The sequence below is a fragment of the Caloenas nicobarica genome, chromosome 1 (genome assembly GCF_036013445.1).
Source record: "Caloenas nicobarica isolate bCalNic1 chromosome 1, bCalNic1.hap1, whole genome shotgun sequence".
NCBI lineage: Eukaryota > Metazoa > Chordata > Aves > Columbiformes > Columbidae > Caloenas > Caloenas nicobarica.
In genome coordinates, this window is record NC_088245.1 from 171,386,184 (window position 1) to 171,403,079 (window position 16,896).

At 40.6% G+C, this 16,896-nt stretch overlaps 1 protein-coding gene across 1 annotated transcript in view; it reads left to right on the plus strand.

The window, feature by feature from the left end:
• The window catches only part of TBC1D4 (TBC1 domain family member 4), a 111,182-nt gene that overhangs the window by 51,709 nt on the left and 42,577 nt on the right, over positions 1-16,896 (plus strand). Inside the window, exons 2-3 of the mRNA XM_065631485.1 lie at positions 11,724-12,326; positions 13,711-13,800. Coding sequence (XP_065487557.1) covers positions 11,724-12,326; positions 13,711-13,800 — 693 coding nt within the window. The remainder of the gene's footprint in view (positions 1-11,723; positions 12,327-13,710; positions 13,801-16,896) is intronic.

Consider the following 16,896-nt stretch of genomic DNA (forward strand, 5'->3'; position numbering starts at 1 on the left):
AACTGTGCACTTAATTGCTTTCAGCTGTTAAATCTGAAATACCCATTTAACTGTCGCTGTATAAATTTACTTTTGAACACCAAAACTAACTGTATTTCATTCTTTTTGTAACTAACATGAGCAGCTGATGAAATCTTAGTATTTTTAAGTGTTAGTGATTGACAAGATTAGACTACCGTGGCTAGCAGTGAGAGCAGCACTTGGTGGTTTATGGTGTGCTAGCTCTGCCTTCAGGCACAGTATTCAATATTCCTCTGCCCCCATCCTGCAAAGTGGTGATTCAAGACTTGGATGCTGGAGAAGATCCAGTGAGGTGGAAGCCCTTGCTCTGCCCAGCACCTGGTCTCCAAGCGGATGGGAATTTAGCATCTGGATCAATATGGCTTTGAAATCCTCTTCCGCTGTGTTTATGCCAGGGTTGTTCGCTGGTTGTTATCTGGGAAAAGTTAATTGTACTACCGGTTACTTGCACATTTTATACTGTCGCAGGATAACGCAGTTGCTCCTGTGAACTGTGAGATAACCAGACAAGCTGGAACTTGTACAGGTGTGTGTTTCCAAAGTATTTGAAAACTAATGAACGTTGCTTGGCCAGGGGTAGAGAAGCTGTTGAAAGGCTGTTAGGTTGCAATCCACTACTTTCTACTCTGTATACGCTGATGATACACGCATGCATTTGTTTTCCACAGTTTCTTAGTGAATGTTCTTTTGAGAAAAGGAGTATCGAACCCAACAGTAACTTTCGTAACTCTACTGGAGGAAGTCCAGCAGTGGGCTACGAAGATGATTAGGGGACTGGAACACCTTTCTTATGGACAGAGACTGAGAGAGCTGGGTCTGTTCAGCCTGGAGAAGAGAAGGCTGAGAGGGGATCTTATCAATGCTTATAAATGTCTCAAGAGCGGATGTCGAGAGGATGGGACCACATTCTTTTCAGTGGTGCCCATCGACAGGATGAGGGGCAACAGGCACAGACTGAAGCACAGGAGGTTCCATCTGAATATGAGGAGAAACATCTTCACTTTGAGGGCTCCAGAGCCCTGGAACAGGCTGCCCAGAGAGGTTGTGGAGTCTCCTTCTCTGGAGACATTCAAAACCCGCCTGGACACACTCCTGTGCGATCTGCTCTGGGTGACCCTGCTTTAGCAGGTAGGTTGGACTAGATGATCTCCAGAGGTCCATTCCAACCTCAACCACTCTGTGATTCTGTGATTCTTTGTGTCTCAGTGCTGCAGTGTCACATGCTGCTTGACACTGGTTTTGATGTTCACCTTTCTATAAGCAGAGCCATTTTTTAAGGGAAGTTTTTAGTCTGAAACCTCTCAACACTGCAGGCAAGAGTTTCTGGGAAAACATCAGATAGGAGAAGACTTAACTTCTTGGTTTCACGTCATTGAGGATCTTCTAGCCTCATTAAGGGAGCTAGAAGTTACTGCAGTGCCTTACTTTTTCCAGACCAAATGCATAGACACCTGCTAGATCTCTTAGACTGAACAGAGTCTGTAATTTTTCCCATCTCCCAGAAAAAATGCTGAATTACTAACCACTTACTCTCCTCTTCTTCTATGATAGAAGAGAAGATGGTTATTGTAGCAAATAAGTTATAAATGTGGTGCCATCCATGGAAATCAGATGCAAGTGGTCTTCAACCGTATCTGGGCTGATACATTAGGAGTCATCATTATCTGCTGTGGAAGAGTCCTGAAACCTTGATCTCTTGGCTAGGGAAAAACAGACATTTCAAGGTGTCTCCATTCCATAGTGAATCAACATGTTAGTTCACCTTTTAAGTTAAAATCTTGAGAGCTTCTGTCTGAAACCACTGAATTAAAAAACTCTCGCGCTTCCTTGAACATGGTGCGTAGAACACTTATTTCAGTCTTAGCACTTACACCTTGAATCTGCTAAAATGAACTTCACTTTCTTCTGACCTGTGTTTGAGATGTGGATAGTGACCATAAATGGGCAAAATACTTCAATCAGCTTTTCAACTGTAGCTTTTGGGGTTTTTTTTCCCCCAAAAGGAAATGAATGCAGAGAATGTATTAATTGTTGGGGACTGTCCATGTGACAGTCTTATCTCCTCAGGAAAACCCTTTTAAAAATAGCTTATATGTTAAATATGATGGAGTTCTTAAAAAACATCATCTTCCTAGAAAATCAAGTGCTAAATTAAGTTAAAAATGCAGAGTTTTCAGGAGAAAACTCCTAGTTTATATCTGAATTTGTGCTTTTATAATTTGGAAAAACTTGGGTTGAAGCAGTTAGAAAGTTCAAGATGAACTGATGTTACAAGCAAGCTGTACTTTGCTAAATCTTTCACTGGGAGCTATGTCCTGAACTTGTAAATAAACTTTCCATATGCTTACAAACGCTCAAAGTATATAGCTGGTAGGTGAACTGAGACTTACTATTCTACATATTCAAAGATCATAAGGATCATCATGAGGGCCCTGTACTGACACTTCCTATGGGTTGCAAAGTATTCAAGCAGAGTGTGTGAGCTGTATCTGAAAGGTGGAAAAGCATCAGTCTGGCATAAGCATAGGAGCAAAATACTAAACGCAAGAACCTTCTTTACTTAATGTTCCTGTTGCACTGTGCTGTCACTGCCGTCACTGAAGTTCTTTGATATACCACTGCAGACTGCTTGCGTGCAAGTTTAAAAAAAGGCATCTGTTGTCTGCTCAGGCATCCAAACAATCTTGTAACTCTTACACATTCTTTCCCATTAAGTAACTTGATCCACCTTCTGTCGTTATATCGCTTATTTGGATACTTGGCAAAGCAGCATCTTGGGCACGTGTGTAGCACACGAAACGTGTTAGGTGATCCACAAGTTTCCAGCAGCAAATTAGGTAATGTGATGGGTTCTCTAAGCATAAGCCGTATAACTGCAGTAGACTTTTTTCTGCTTGTTGACTATATTAAAATGAAACAGCATAGGTAATTCCTGAGTTGATCTCAAGGAAGAATTATTTTGAGAACTGAATTTTATTTCGTTTTATTTTAGCTTGTCCGTCTAAAAATCCTTCCCCCCTTAGGCTGGTCTAGTGGTCATCTTCAGCTTTTCCTTCAGCAGGAATATGTGATCTCCCCAATATGTGGCATGAGGTTAAATGTCAGAGTAAAATTAAGTGCCTTGTTCTGTAGTTGTTCTTGAGAAACAAACCTAATCGGGTCCTGAGCAGTCACCTGAAAAAAAGAAATACAGACCCTGTCTCCTGAAAGCAAAACTTTGTTATATGCAGTTCTTTAATGGGTTTTCGGCTTGTTCCTCATGTGTGTTCAGCTGCTGTAAGCTTTGGCTTTCTCAACTATACCTGTAGAGAACGCCAGAAATGTGAAAGCACTGGCTGCCAGGGGTGACTATCAGATTGAAGCTCCAAAAGCTGCTTTAACTGGGTCTTTTCTTTGCCAGCCCCTGTGTTCCAGCTTTCCTGCTACTGTGCTTGTGTTGTGTTAGCCCAGACTTGCAGCAGAATGAATCAGAGTTGAGAGCAGATGCTTATTACTGCCTGCTGAGAACCTGACTTTGTGTTTTCTAAACTGTATTTTTAGAAGTACACTAAGTGCAGGTGGGTTATAGAAATGTTTAGCAATTCAGCTGTAATTCTTTTCCCTTTGTGGCAACATTTCTTTTGGCTACAAATTCTCCTTGTTTCTGTAAAACTGAAGATGGTCAGTTTTCCTTCGGCCGACGGAGACAAATTCTGGTTTCTAAATATTTCTAGCATAAACTAAGTCAACAAATTGCTTGTGTGACTGCATAAATTGGATCACTCTGAGCTAGACTTTTATCTCTTTATTGGAAAGATACGTTTTTAATGGTGAAAGCTGCTAAGTGGAATACTGTCACCAGCATGTGAAACAGCAGATTGCTGTAGATTTAGAAGCCATGTCTGGATGATCAGTGCTGTACTAACTGGATGGCACTAAAAACATTTATAGCAGTTAAAACAGTTGTGTGTTTTTGGGTTTTGTTTTTCTTCCTTCTCCCACCCTTCTTTCTGGTTGAGAAGAGTCATTGATAGCTGCACTTTGGCTTGCATTTGGGTGTGTTTTTGTGTAAGATAAGAACTTCACCTCTGAATATGTGATACATAACGGGATGTGATATGTGGCTCATTTTGTCTCTGTTGCTGTTTCACTGCTGTGGCTGGGTTCTCCTGCCTTGTGGATATGCAGCTTTATGCTGAGAGTCGTGTCTGACTGCTGTACAAAAACTCCTAATTTTTTCTAGTGCTGCGCTTGTTTTTAATTGATAGATGTCAAACTCTTTCAATACCTGGCAAAACACAGGGCGTTGATTTCTGGTTGGTATCCTGTTTCTCTTTTGTTCATTTTTTTTAATATACGCAACTGGATCATGAGTGGGACTCGTTATTCAAATCCAAGGCAGCACACGTACTTCCAGCCCAACGTCAGGAAATGTTTGGCTTTGGAAGCATCACGGTTGCTGCACGGAGCTCTCGCTGTGCCGTGGTATCACGAACCGAGCCTGAGGAAATGCTGCGGCAGCCCTGACAGCCCTTTGTGAGGGGGGGTGGTCTTTGTGCACTCACTTATCATCAAAATCTTCTCCCGAGTCCTCGTGTTTGTGACACCGAAGTGCTGTGACGGTTTTGCTTGGACACGCCTGTGCTTCTGAACTGGAGCTCATGCCAGAAGGTACCAGCCTCTCCTAACGTGCAGGTGTGAAGTTCATTCATCTCGCGTCTCTTTGCATGGTGGAAGGGATCTGGCACTGCAGCTGCCATGGTGGTGGAGTGAGAGGAGCCAAGCTTCTTCCTTGCTTTGGAAATAATCGCCTTGCTGGAACTCCTGTCATTAAGGAGCCTAATTTGCTAGGCATGTTTGTTAGATTAGTACTTCACAGACTAATGTTTATAAGCCTTATGGTATGAAGAGGGGCTCTGCTTTGTTAATAAGTTCCAGACTGAAATTTTCCATGTAGAAGCTAGAGACAAACTAGCAAGAGCTGCAGCTTCTCTGCACAGTGAAATTCTGTCCAGCTGTGGAAATAATGAGATACAGCAAGTGAATTTTGTTCTTTGCAATATCTGCAGCATTCAAGTTTTAACTTTGGGTTAAAATTTGGTAATTACTGCGGGATGCATTTGAATGTTATTCTTCCAGCAAAATGGGAGCTCCACCTTTGCTCACCGGAGGCTGTTGTAAACTCAAAGGGAGTATATTTTTTTAAATGCTTCAGCTTCTGTCACCACTATACAAGAAAGCATGCAGTATCACCATGGAGATACTTTGCCTATTGCAGAGTTGTCATAAATTGTGCTGGTGTTATGCTGCAGTATGCATGATTTAGTAGGCTTGATAGCCTCTCTGTTTTGCAACTTCAAGATATTGGTGATAAACACTTCACAACTCAAGTTCTTTCTGGGGGTTTTAAGGCAGGGTTGATAAAGTTAGAATTAATGTTTATAAAACACTCGTTGCATGACATAAAAGTTTTAATTTGATGTTATATATCTTCCTCTCTTTGGTTTTAATCAAGTCAGAAGAGCTTCCATTAGTTACATCAGTTAAACTGATATTTCCAACGTGAAAACACCTTCCTGTATTGAACATGGTGAAGTTTCTTGGTGTATAGTAGAATAGTTCTTGGCAGTACTATTCACATGCACTTTGAATAGTGTGCTACTAAAGCGCAAGGAAGGTGTTTGCTCCCCGTTATATATTGGCCCTGTTGTAGTTCTGGTCACAAGGGACAGAACTGGATGGAGCCTATGAACTGCAGAGCTGGAATTAGCATTAATTTGTGGGGGTTTTGGTACAGGCCCTGAAGAAGGATCTTTGTTCCTCCGAGTTCTCTTGGCTCTATTCAGGGACTTAGGAGTTACTATGAGTACTGTTTCAAGGGTCTTAAAGTTCACATGCCGCTGTTGTCTCCCGACAGGCATGTGCAGCTCTTGACATGCCAGATGGGAGAAAAGCTCATCTGAAGCTCTTAGTTCCATTTTGTTTGGTATCAATTTATTAAAACCTGATGGAGTTCAGTGTGCCCGTAACTGTGTAAGCATAAGGTCACTGCTGTACTAGAAAAAGCTTTGTGTGCTGTTCCAACATATTTGAATAAGCATGTTGGTTACTCCTCTCATCTAGATAATAAAACATATCTATCTAATTCTTCATGAAGCTTGTCAGGATTTTTGTTTGTTTTTCTGAAAACTTTTCATTTTTTTTTTGCCTGGTGACATAAGTGCTCCTGGGTTTTAGCTCTTAAGGACCTTGCAGATTCTATTTTGGGAGCTCACCCTTTTCTTCTCTTAACCATTTAAAGTAAGAAGTTAACAGACTCTTTACATTCTGTGGTCAGTAAATACAATATATTGGACAATTAACATTTAGAATGTCAGTTTGAGATGCTTGTCAATTTAATTTGTATAGACTGGGAATTCATCTGTCTCTAACAAGCTTGTATTGTCCTATCACTGTACTTTTCTGTACTTTTTAAAAATTTTGGTGCTTTTTGGGGGGGAAGGGGGACGTAATATTTTTTTTTTTTCCCACTTCACGTAATAGTCTGCTGCTCCTCAACAGTTTAGGGAAACTTCAGGAATAATACTTATAGGCATGGCCTTCATTACGCTTTTGTTTTCTCCTTCTGGTTTGGGAACTGCTGTCCTGGCATGGCACCATTGGCTCCTACCTTTCTGCATGAGGAGCCCTCTGCAGCTCCCTTTGGGACGTAGTCATCTTTTTCCTCCTCTGCCCAGCAGTACTCGGAAAAGGGTGATAGGCTCCTAGACCATGGGACTTCATCTGGAATATTGTGTCCAGTTCTGGGCCCTTCAGTTCAAGAAGGACAGGGAACTGCTGGAGAGAGTCCAGCGCAGGGCCACAAAGATGATTAAGGGAGTGGAGCATCTCCCTTATGAGGAAAGGCTGAGGGAGCTGGGTCTCTTTAGTTTGGAGAAGAGGAGACTGAGGGGTGACCTCATTAATGTTTATAAATATATAAAGGGTGGGTGTCACGAGGATGGAGCCAGGCTCTTCTCGGTGACAACCAACAGTAAGACAAGGGGTAATGGGTTCAAGCTGGAACACAAGAGGTTCCACTTAAATTTGAGAAGAAACTTCTTCTCAGTGAGGGTGACGGAACACTGGAACATGCTGCCCAGGGAGGTTGTTGAGTCTCCTTCTCTGGAGACATTCAAAACCCACCTGGACGCCTTCCTGTGTAACCTCATCTGGGTGTTCCTGCTCCGGCGGGGGGATTGGACCAGATGATCTTTTGAGGTCCCTTCCAATCCCTAACATTCTGTGATTCTGTGACTTGGGGGAGGCAAAGCACAGGAAAATCAAGGTTTCTGGCATTGTCCCATCACTGGCACCACTTGGTTTGTTTGGACTGGAAGTGTCCCTCTCTCATCCTGCAAATACACTGCCTGTCCCCCTCTGCTCCAGCCTCCTTCTTTGACACAACTATCTTCAAGGCTTGACAACAAAAATTTGAGGCTGCATCTGGAGTACTGCATCCAGTTCTGGGCTCCCCAGTTTAAGAAGGACAAGGAATTACTGGAGCGAGTCTAGTGGTGGGCTACAAAGATGATTAGGGGCCTAAAGCATCTTTCTTATGAGCAGAGACTGAGAGAGCTGGGTCTGTTCAGCCTGGAGAAGAGAAGGCTGAGAGGGGACCTTATCAATGCTTATATAAATATCTCAATGGTGGATGTCAGGAGGATGGGACCAGACTCTTTTCAGTGGTGCCCAACGACAGCGTGAGGGGCAACGGGCACAGACTGAAGCACAGGGCTTCCCTTTAAACACGAGGAGAAATTTCTTTACTTTGGGGGTGCCAGAGCCCTGGAACAGGCTGCCCAGAGAGGTTGTGGAGTCTCCTTCTCTGGAGACATTCAAAACCCACCTGGACACATTCCTGTGTGATCTGCTCTGGGTGACCCTGCTTTAGCAGGTGGGTTGGACTAGGTGATCTCCAGAGATCCCTTCCAACACCAACCACTCTGTGATTCTGTTAGTATGTTAAATAGATTAATTCCTTAAATATTTTAAGGATTTATTTTCTTCATATACAGGTGGATGCTGAAAAACTATGTGATAACTGATTTAACTGATTTTTCTCTCCTATAACAGCTGGTAGTATATGTCCAGGAGAATCTGCAATGGCTCTGTGGGTTTCAGGAATAAGAATCCTCTTTCTCACCTGTGGCTGCTTAATTTCATGAGACTGTTGCAGGAAAATACTAGAACTTGGAAACATATCAATAAGTTTTGAATGTTTCAGGAGTCTGTCGTCTTAAAATTACTAAACTGATTTCTAAAGTAGTTAAGCAGTTTCATCCTGTTAATTCAGTATTTTAAAATCTCCATTCTGCTTACTATCCTATTGTCTAACTTTGCCCTGAAATTTCACCGTGAACAGGTAATAAGTTCATATCCAAATCCAAAAAAGTTACACAATGTTGATGGCGACACTTTTGTGACTGGGGCTTGTTGCTATACAGAGGAGCAAAATATCAAAAAAACCAATTATATATGCCAAAGAAATGTGTAAAAAACCATATTGGGATGGTTGCTATGCTTGATAATTGTGTAACTTTTCCTGTGTCTTGCATTTCACGAAAACATAGATGCAAACTCTTGTTTAGACTCCACTTGATCCCAGTTACAGTTTTTGCCCAAAGTCAAAACATTGAATGAAAATTTTGTAATCTGATCATGTGTGTGTCAGATGGCAGTGGCCCTTGGTTCTTGATAAGGTTGTATCACTCTAGAAGTGAAGAGGGTCAGGTCTAATAGTACAACCTGGCACATTGTCATCAGTGTACAGTTATTCCTGTACACTGAAGATCAATAAAATCCGTATGTATGACTAATTGCTTAGCAATGTTAGGGTCTGTCTTGCATCTTATATTTGGAGCTGTTTTTCACACCATACTATCTAGAGAATCTGTGAAACAACCAACAAGCATCTGGAACTGGTTCTGGACATCCTGACAGATATTTCTTATCTATTGTGATATCCCTGTATTACATTGTTTTCATCTGTATAAAGAAAAGTATTGTTGACTGTGGAAATTAAGTGGGTCTCAGTTCTGTGGATAGGTAGAAAAACAGGAAAAAAGTGGATATTGATGAGGGTGTACTCTAAAAAATAACATAGTTTGTAAAAAAGTTTGTAAACAAAGCAGGGAGTAAGGGTTAGCTGAAGCAGTATGAGCTGAAACTTCTGTTTTAATGCTGGGGTCCTTCAATGCTGAAGTGAAAATCCTGTAGCAATTCATATGGTAGATAGAAGCAAAAGCTATACAAGGAGCAGGGACTGTGAAATAGTATTTGTGACTCGAATACTAGTATCTGAAGAGCATGCACGAGCTGGAAAAGATGCAAATAAAATCAAGTGATAAATAGCAGGATGGTAGGGTGTGTTGTGTTGTTTTGTTTTGGTTTTTTAATAAATTGCAGTTACTTAAAACTCTGTGTGTATGCTTGTGGGGAAGATCTCCGAGAGAGGAGGGGATGGGGCATCCCATAGGATGGGGCATCCTATTGTGGTATAGTTGGTAGTGCCTTATCCCCAGCCTATCTGCACATTGACAGATCAGGGAGGGAGGGATAGGATGTGTTCGGAGGCTGTTGACTGTTATTAGAAAGAATTAGGAATTTCTTCTCCAGTCTTTTATGTTAAAAGTGATGGGCATGTGGCAGAACCTGGTTATTGGAGTGGAAGTGATAGTACACTTTTTAAAAAAATCCAAATTGCCGATTAAGCAGCTGATGTCGTTTATTCTAGTTGACTGCATGTAGAATTTATGCATTTTGGATAGAATTACCATTTGGCACTGTACTTTGAATAGAAATATAAGTGAATTTTCCTGTTCTGGATTCTAACAAGGGAAACGTTAATTAAAAGACAACTAGCTTGTGAATTTTGCCAAAATAGAGAGCTAAGAGATTTACATTCTAGAGCTCCTTTAAGCATAGACTATAGAAAGAATACGAGGACTGATAAGTAAAAAAAGAGCTACATCTTGGAATATGAACCGTCATGTATAAAGTGAGAATTGTCCATGTCCAGCTGAGCTGGCATGGCCAGGAGGAAACGCACCTTGGGTGATGGTAAAGCAGCCTGGTAGTGAGAGCAAGTGGAGATTAAATACACTCTGGTAACGTGTCATATCAAGACTAACTTTTAGCCTCACTGAAAACTGAGATGATGATGACATCTATAGGGATGAAAGCCAAACGGTCAGTAGATCTTAGGGTAATTGAACTTCATTTTGCAATAAATGAACTGGAAGCAGATTTGAGTTGAATGCCCAATGGATGAGGAGTGCATCATGGGAGACGGGGATTAAGATGAGGTAATTTTCCACTATGACTTGCAAAAGTGTTGGCATACGAGATTATTGCCTCATTAGCAAGTTGCAACTGGTATCATTTGACTCAAAGGAAGAGATGCTGTAGTATCTCTTTTTTCTAAGAGAGATATTTACCAAGTTGTGACTTCAGAGTCTTTTTTAAAATAAAAAATAGTTTGAAACAAATAATCAAATATTATAGATATGGTAGGAAGCTGTATGGAATAAAAAAGCTATTGCTAGATTGCATTAGATTGGGTAAGTGTTGAGAACCAATTTATTTTACAAAGAAAATCAGATAGATATTCTCTCTTGGCCACTACTTCCCCAGTGCGTGTAATGTGGTGCCATTCATTCTCCTTCCAGAGAAGATGAGACCTGGTGAGAAAGAGGTTTGGTTAAGCAGAGGTAGGTACTGTCAAAAGAACAACTAGAATCACTCTGATCTGCAGTCAGTAGAGTTGGACAAATGCTTGTTTTCTTTAGTGAAGGCAAAATGAAAAAGGAGCTTGCATATGAAATATGTTGATATTATGGTATTGTTGATTGAGGCAGACATCTTCACAAGGTGGTTGAGATAAGATGGAAGAAGAACCAGGTGGCCTTAAAAGACTGGGTAATATAGGGCTGAAATCGAGAGTTTCTACTGGAGATGTGCAGTTTGGTGCTACAGAGTATAGTGGGAATCTATAGGTAAGAGTGATGGAGGAGAAGAGCAATTTGGGTGTGTTGCTTAATTGCAAGATGACTGTGACAGCAGGGAAGTGTGACCTTAAAGTAATCTATGCCATAGGAAGGATGGGGTGAGGTTTTTGTAGTTGATCATAAATGAGAACTAATACAATTGTACATGGTACTTCAATATAATTTCTATATGCTTGCTACCTTTATTCCAAAAATGTCAGTTGAAACTGATGTGTACTTCTAGTCTCTTTTTCACAAAACTATTTCTTCAACTGTACTAAGAATGGAATACCTGTTTCTGCAAAATAAAAACAAAGAAACATTGATGGCCCTATGCAAAATACATCAGCAAGAGATGCTGGTTTGGGAAAAGGGCTACAGAAAAGAGAAGGCATTCTGTGTTTAAAAAAAAACCAAAGTGAACATTTGTCAGTAGACCTTCTGGTAATTTAAAACCTTCTGTTCTGAAACAGGTTCCAGTAAAAAAAATTAGAAATTATTTGTTTTGTGTCCACTGCATAAATTGTCTATACAGAATTCAGAATTGACTATTTTTATATTGTCAGCCAAGAAGCTAGTGGCGCTCTACTAAAGGGAGAACTTGTGTAAATACTTACATTAACAAATGTTTGATGTATCCCTGTCTGTGCTGTCTCGTTTGTGGCCTCTAAACAGACCTTTCAAACTGTCCCTCAGGTTCCCGATGTCATCAGCAGCATAAGACAAGTCTCCAAAGCAGCACTGAAAGAAGATGCCAAACCAAGTAAGGATAGTGAAGATGCCTTCTACGACTCTCAAAAATTTGAGGTCTTGTACTGTGGAAAGGTGACAGTGGCTCACAAGAAAGCGCCCTCCACACTAATTGATGACTGCATTGAGAAATTCAGCCTTCATGAGCGCCAGCGTCTGAAACTATTAAACGAGCAGCGGAATAACGAGTCAAGTTTGGACTTACCCCTGTGTGAAGGAAATGCGCCAGCTTCTCCATCAGATAGCCCATTTGAGGAGCTGGACAGCCCAAATAACACCACAGGGCACGCTGCGATGTTTACAATCGGCAGCCAGACCAACTTAACCAACCTGGCCAGCACTCGCGGCTCCTTCCCAGAACGAATTTTGGAGGACTCTGGCTTTGACGAACAGCAAGAGTTTCGCTCCCGGTGCAGCAGCGTCACTGCAGTTATGCAAAGAAAAGTTCATGACACAAACCTGAAAATACAGCCGCGCAGAAGACACGCAAGTGCACCCAGTCATGTTCAGCCCTCCGACTCGGAGAAGAACAGGACGATGTTGTTTCAGGTGTGTCCTAGAATGAGCAATTTCTGGTTGGTTTTGCACCATATCCTCCCCTGTGCAGTTTGAAGCCGAGGCAAGTTTTACAACATAAGTAGTATGGATCCAGTGGGGTTTCATGATTTGTCATAAATATTCATGTATCTGTTCATAAATGATTGGAACACAAGTAGCTGAACTTTCTTAAGGAAGTCACCTCAACTCATGAGCTCAGGTAAATTTTAAGAAAAATGAATTACTTATGGAGTAATTAATTACAGGAGCAGAGTTCCTAGGGAAATTATTGTTTTATATGCAGTCGTGGTTCATCTGTATTGGTGGAATCTGGGACATAGCTGAAAAAAATGCATATTCTTTCAAAAAGAGAATTGATGAAGACTTCCATGTGAACAAATCCTCTTTTTTTGTGCCGTTAAAAAGAAGCTCACAACTTCACATAAGGCTTTCACAGCCTTATGTTTGAGCCAGCTGCTTTACGATAACTTGTACTGATGTTCACCTTGTCTTTCCCAGATGAGTACTCAAAGGTCTCTGCACTGAAGGCTTCTTCCTTCAGATGCCATGGTTATTTCTTCTCTTGCCCAAAGTGCATTTGACATCTTCAGAGCTTGTACTGAGAAAACAAAAGGACACTTAAAGGAGGTGACCCATAAAAGGAAGGATCTTTGGACCTTAAAATAACAGGGGGCTAAATGCCTGGGTTTTGTCTTTCCAGTTGCTTTAAAGATCATTCTTGCCTTCTGTTCTTTTGGGGAAATGCTAACTGAAGTGAGAATGCATTGCCCTTTAGAAAGCCGCAGCTATCACTAGTAATGAAAAGGATTTAGCCGAGAAACTGCCCAAGCTCTATGGAATAAGTTCCATATGCTTGAGCAGCAGTTTGGGAAAGCTGAGAGATAGCTTGCTGCGGAGCCTCCTCTTTCTCATCTGGAATTTGGACAAAAACAAAAATATCACCTTAAGATCAACATAGTTTCTTAGCTGATCTACAGTGTAGTTTAAAAAAAAAAACCTACAAATTCTGGTTTTTATTGCGGCTTTTAATTTACCCACATTGTTTACTAAAGGTTTTAGTATTGTCTGTCAAACATGTGATCTTTGGACCAAAATAACTTGAAAAGAAAAGGGAGGGAGGGGAAAGAAAAAACAAAACCCTGTCTTCTTTCCAAGTCTTTTTCCTATTCAACCAAGTGTATTGTTCTTGCTGAAATGTTCTTACTCAACATAGGCTGAATTATGGCACCCTTGTTCCTGCTGAGTAAGCTGTTGTGCTGAAGGTATTCTATGTGAACAAGAAAGGGCTAGATTGTGACATTTTTGTTGCTGTTAATGTTGTGCCTCCAGGACAGTCATAAAATAGATTTATTTTTCTCCCCCCACCATGTCCCAGGTTGGAAGGTTTGAAGTTAACCTCATCAGCCCGGACACTAAATCTGTTGTGCTTGAAAAGAATTTTAAAGATATTTCCTCATGTTCTCAGGTAAGTGTTAATAAGAATCAACACGTAGATCATCAGAAGAAAAGGAATTTATTTGTTCTTTGGCTGGGTTGCCTTGCTCATCTATAGGCAGGAGAAAAAAATGTAGAATTCTTTTTGAGCATTCTGTGCTGTTTTCCCTTATTCAGTCTCAAAGGCCTTTTTTTAAACAGTTTATCCTATATAAATTACCATGAATGAAAGTAAATAGCTATTTTACCCCATTGGCTCCTTAATTACAAAAAAATCCACCAAACACAGTGGGGGCAGAGTGATTTTTCTTTTTTTTTTTTGAGTGTTTGTGGCTAGTGTATACATAAATCCTGCATGAGGTTTGATGCATTGACTTCTTTGGGGCATTCAGCTGAAGAAATGGGATATTAAACTGTGATTGCTTCGTGAACACTTGCAGCAAACTTGAAGTGTAGCTTTGCCTTTACAAGAGTGAGAACTCTTATTCAAATCAGGACTTTTGCTTGTCTCGTAGCAGTTTCAAGTAGATACTGCACAAAAATAATGCAGTGTCTTTCCCAAAGAGCTTAAGTACAGAAAAGATGAGTTCAAGATAACCATTCTGAGCTGTGGTGGTGGCAACTTTGGTCATTGGTCAGAAAACAAAGTATAAACTGTTCTGCTTTGGGAGAACATTTGGTATAATTTTGGAAGTAGCTTGCTCTCTGTTTCAGGTGCTCTGAGTGTGCTGCCTCTGAGCAGCTAAGCTCATGAAAGCCTTTGAAATGAAAGGAGGAGAGCATCAGATCAACCCTCCAGAAAAACAGCAGTTCACCTGCGTTATTTCTTCTGGAGAATATGGCAATAGATGAACCTAGCTATGTCAAGTAATAAATGTATGTGTCTTATGAAGTTAAATGGCAAGGCTGAGTGATTTACCTTTCTATCTTGCTATTATTCAGCACCTGTTGCTTTTGGTACTTTCTGCTTTGAGGTCTTGGTTTAGTATTACCTTCTTTCATTCGCTATGCACATGTATCATTTCAGGCCTCCTTAAACATTATTATTTGAGTTCAAAGTACACTTCTGGCATGCTCTAAACCTGTATTTCACTCCCAAGTGCTTTCATTTTTATGCTAATAACAAATCTGCTCTTGCATGACTGTGCTACAAATGCTAATACAAATTAAGAACTGGTCAACGCTTGTAACTCAAGTGGAATCTTGAGCTGCCAACTAAGCTCTAGGCCCTTAGGTCTGCTGTTTAACTGCAATTTATATTGCTCTTGGTAGGAAAAAAAAAGGCAAATGCAAATCTAGAATGGGACAGTATAATCAAACAATGATGTATTAATAGCTTTATAATAAATACAGATCAAAGAGATTCTTGAAGTCGTGGTATGAAAAGGAAAATTCGCGGACAGCTTGAGTCTTCTCCTGCTTTGTGGGTGTACCAACCTGAATAAAAGTGGCACTTCAGCTTTAAATACCGAGGTCCTAGATTGCATGTACATACTGGTAATAGTCAAAGCAAGCAGTTCTAATCACGGACAACCTTTGTTCTGCTGACTTTAAAGGATGGTGGAGGCCAGCAAGACCATGGCAGACCTTCAAGGCCTGGCTTTCCTTCCATAAAATAACTGCATATAATAGTGTTAGGTAATGCTGTGTGTTGGGCTTTGGAGGTGGAGTTTTTCACACCACCTTTTTCATTTGGAACAAAGCTTTTGCTATTTTGCATGCTTGGATAACACAAATAGTCACTAAAAATACTGTGGGGTGGGGGTTTTTTTGGTTTGTTTTTAATGCAAAACTGCTACTTAAGTCAGGGGTTTTTTTCAATGTTCAATAGAGGTGAAACATTAATTTGTTCAAGATGAAGAATTTGGTTGCATAAACCTCACCAGTGCTGCTGTTGAGAACTCTGTGCTAGCCACAGGGCTTCTCTGTTGTGGATTTATAAGGCATTGATTTACTGCGTATTGTGAGACTGCAGCTTGGGAAAGTTTGTTCTTCTAAGCTTTACAAACAATGAAAAGGAGATGTTCTCTTCAGCTTGCATTATTGATTCTTTGAGTCTGGTCTAATAAACGTATTTTTATTCTGTAGCTTAAGTATGGTTGATCTGCTGCATTCAATTCATTATCTGCACTCCATATAATTGTCCAAGCAGCAAATACAATTGATGATAAACCCCTGTGTAAGCTCAGGTGTTGGACAACTGCACAAGTTTTCTTGTTGCAACGTTGCTGACCTTGAAGGAACCCAGAACAACAAACATCTTGGCTTTTTTGGCATGGCAAGTGCAGCGACCCTTTTAAAGAGAAGTGGTGGAGTTCCTGTTAATTGAGGAATGTACTGTGCTATTTACACTTCAGTGGTGCAAGTGCCACGTCCATCTCCCCCACAAATGTTCTCCTGTGGGGACTGCGAAATTGGACAGCAGTATACTTGTTCAGGCACTGTCAGCAGTGAGGGAACTGGCATCTCACCAGTAATACGTGTTTATTAAGTAAATATGGTGTCCTTGCAAAACAGAGAACAACATTTCACTGTTCTGTAGATCAACATATGTGTATACATCTGTTCTTTTTTATTATGTAGTGTCGCAGGAAGATGGGTTCAATTAAGTCAGATCAGTGTGGGCTATGGTAAACTAATGCCATTTGTGCCATCTTAGATATCCTCTGCAGCTTTCTTAAGTTTCGTTTAAGTAGCACAAAGGTAACTTTTGGAATTTTGGTTCTAAAAACTGCAGTGTGTAGTGACAGTATGTTCAGTCTGTCACGTAGTGTGTTACCAATTTTGTCTAGAGTGTCTTCTGTAGTGACAAGTTGTTTTGCCTCCTCCCCTCTCTTACGATATAGGTGTTTTCTTTGGAGATGGATCCAAGCAACCGAGTTCTGCTTTCTGTTGTATTTGAACTTGAGGAATTAGGCCTTCTTTTGGAGAAAATCTACTTTTACCATACTCAGATGATAAAAACATTGGCAAAAGCTTTATCAGTAGCGAGTCACGTTCCATGAATTGAGAATATAGTGATTCTTAGGAAACAGTTCTCTTTGATCTCCCTAGTGGTGTTTTTAACAAGGCAATGTTCTCTGTCAAGCATTTAGACTGGGATCTTGAAAGAAAAACATCAGTAGTA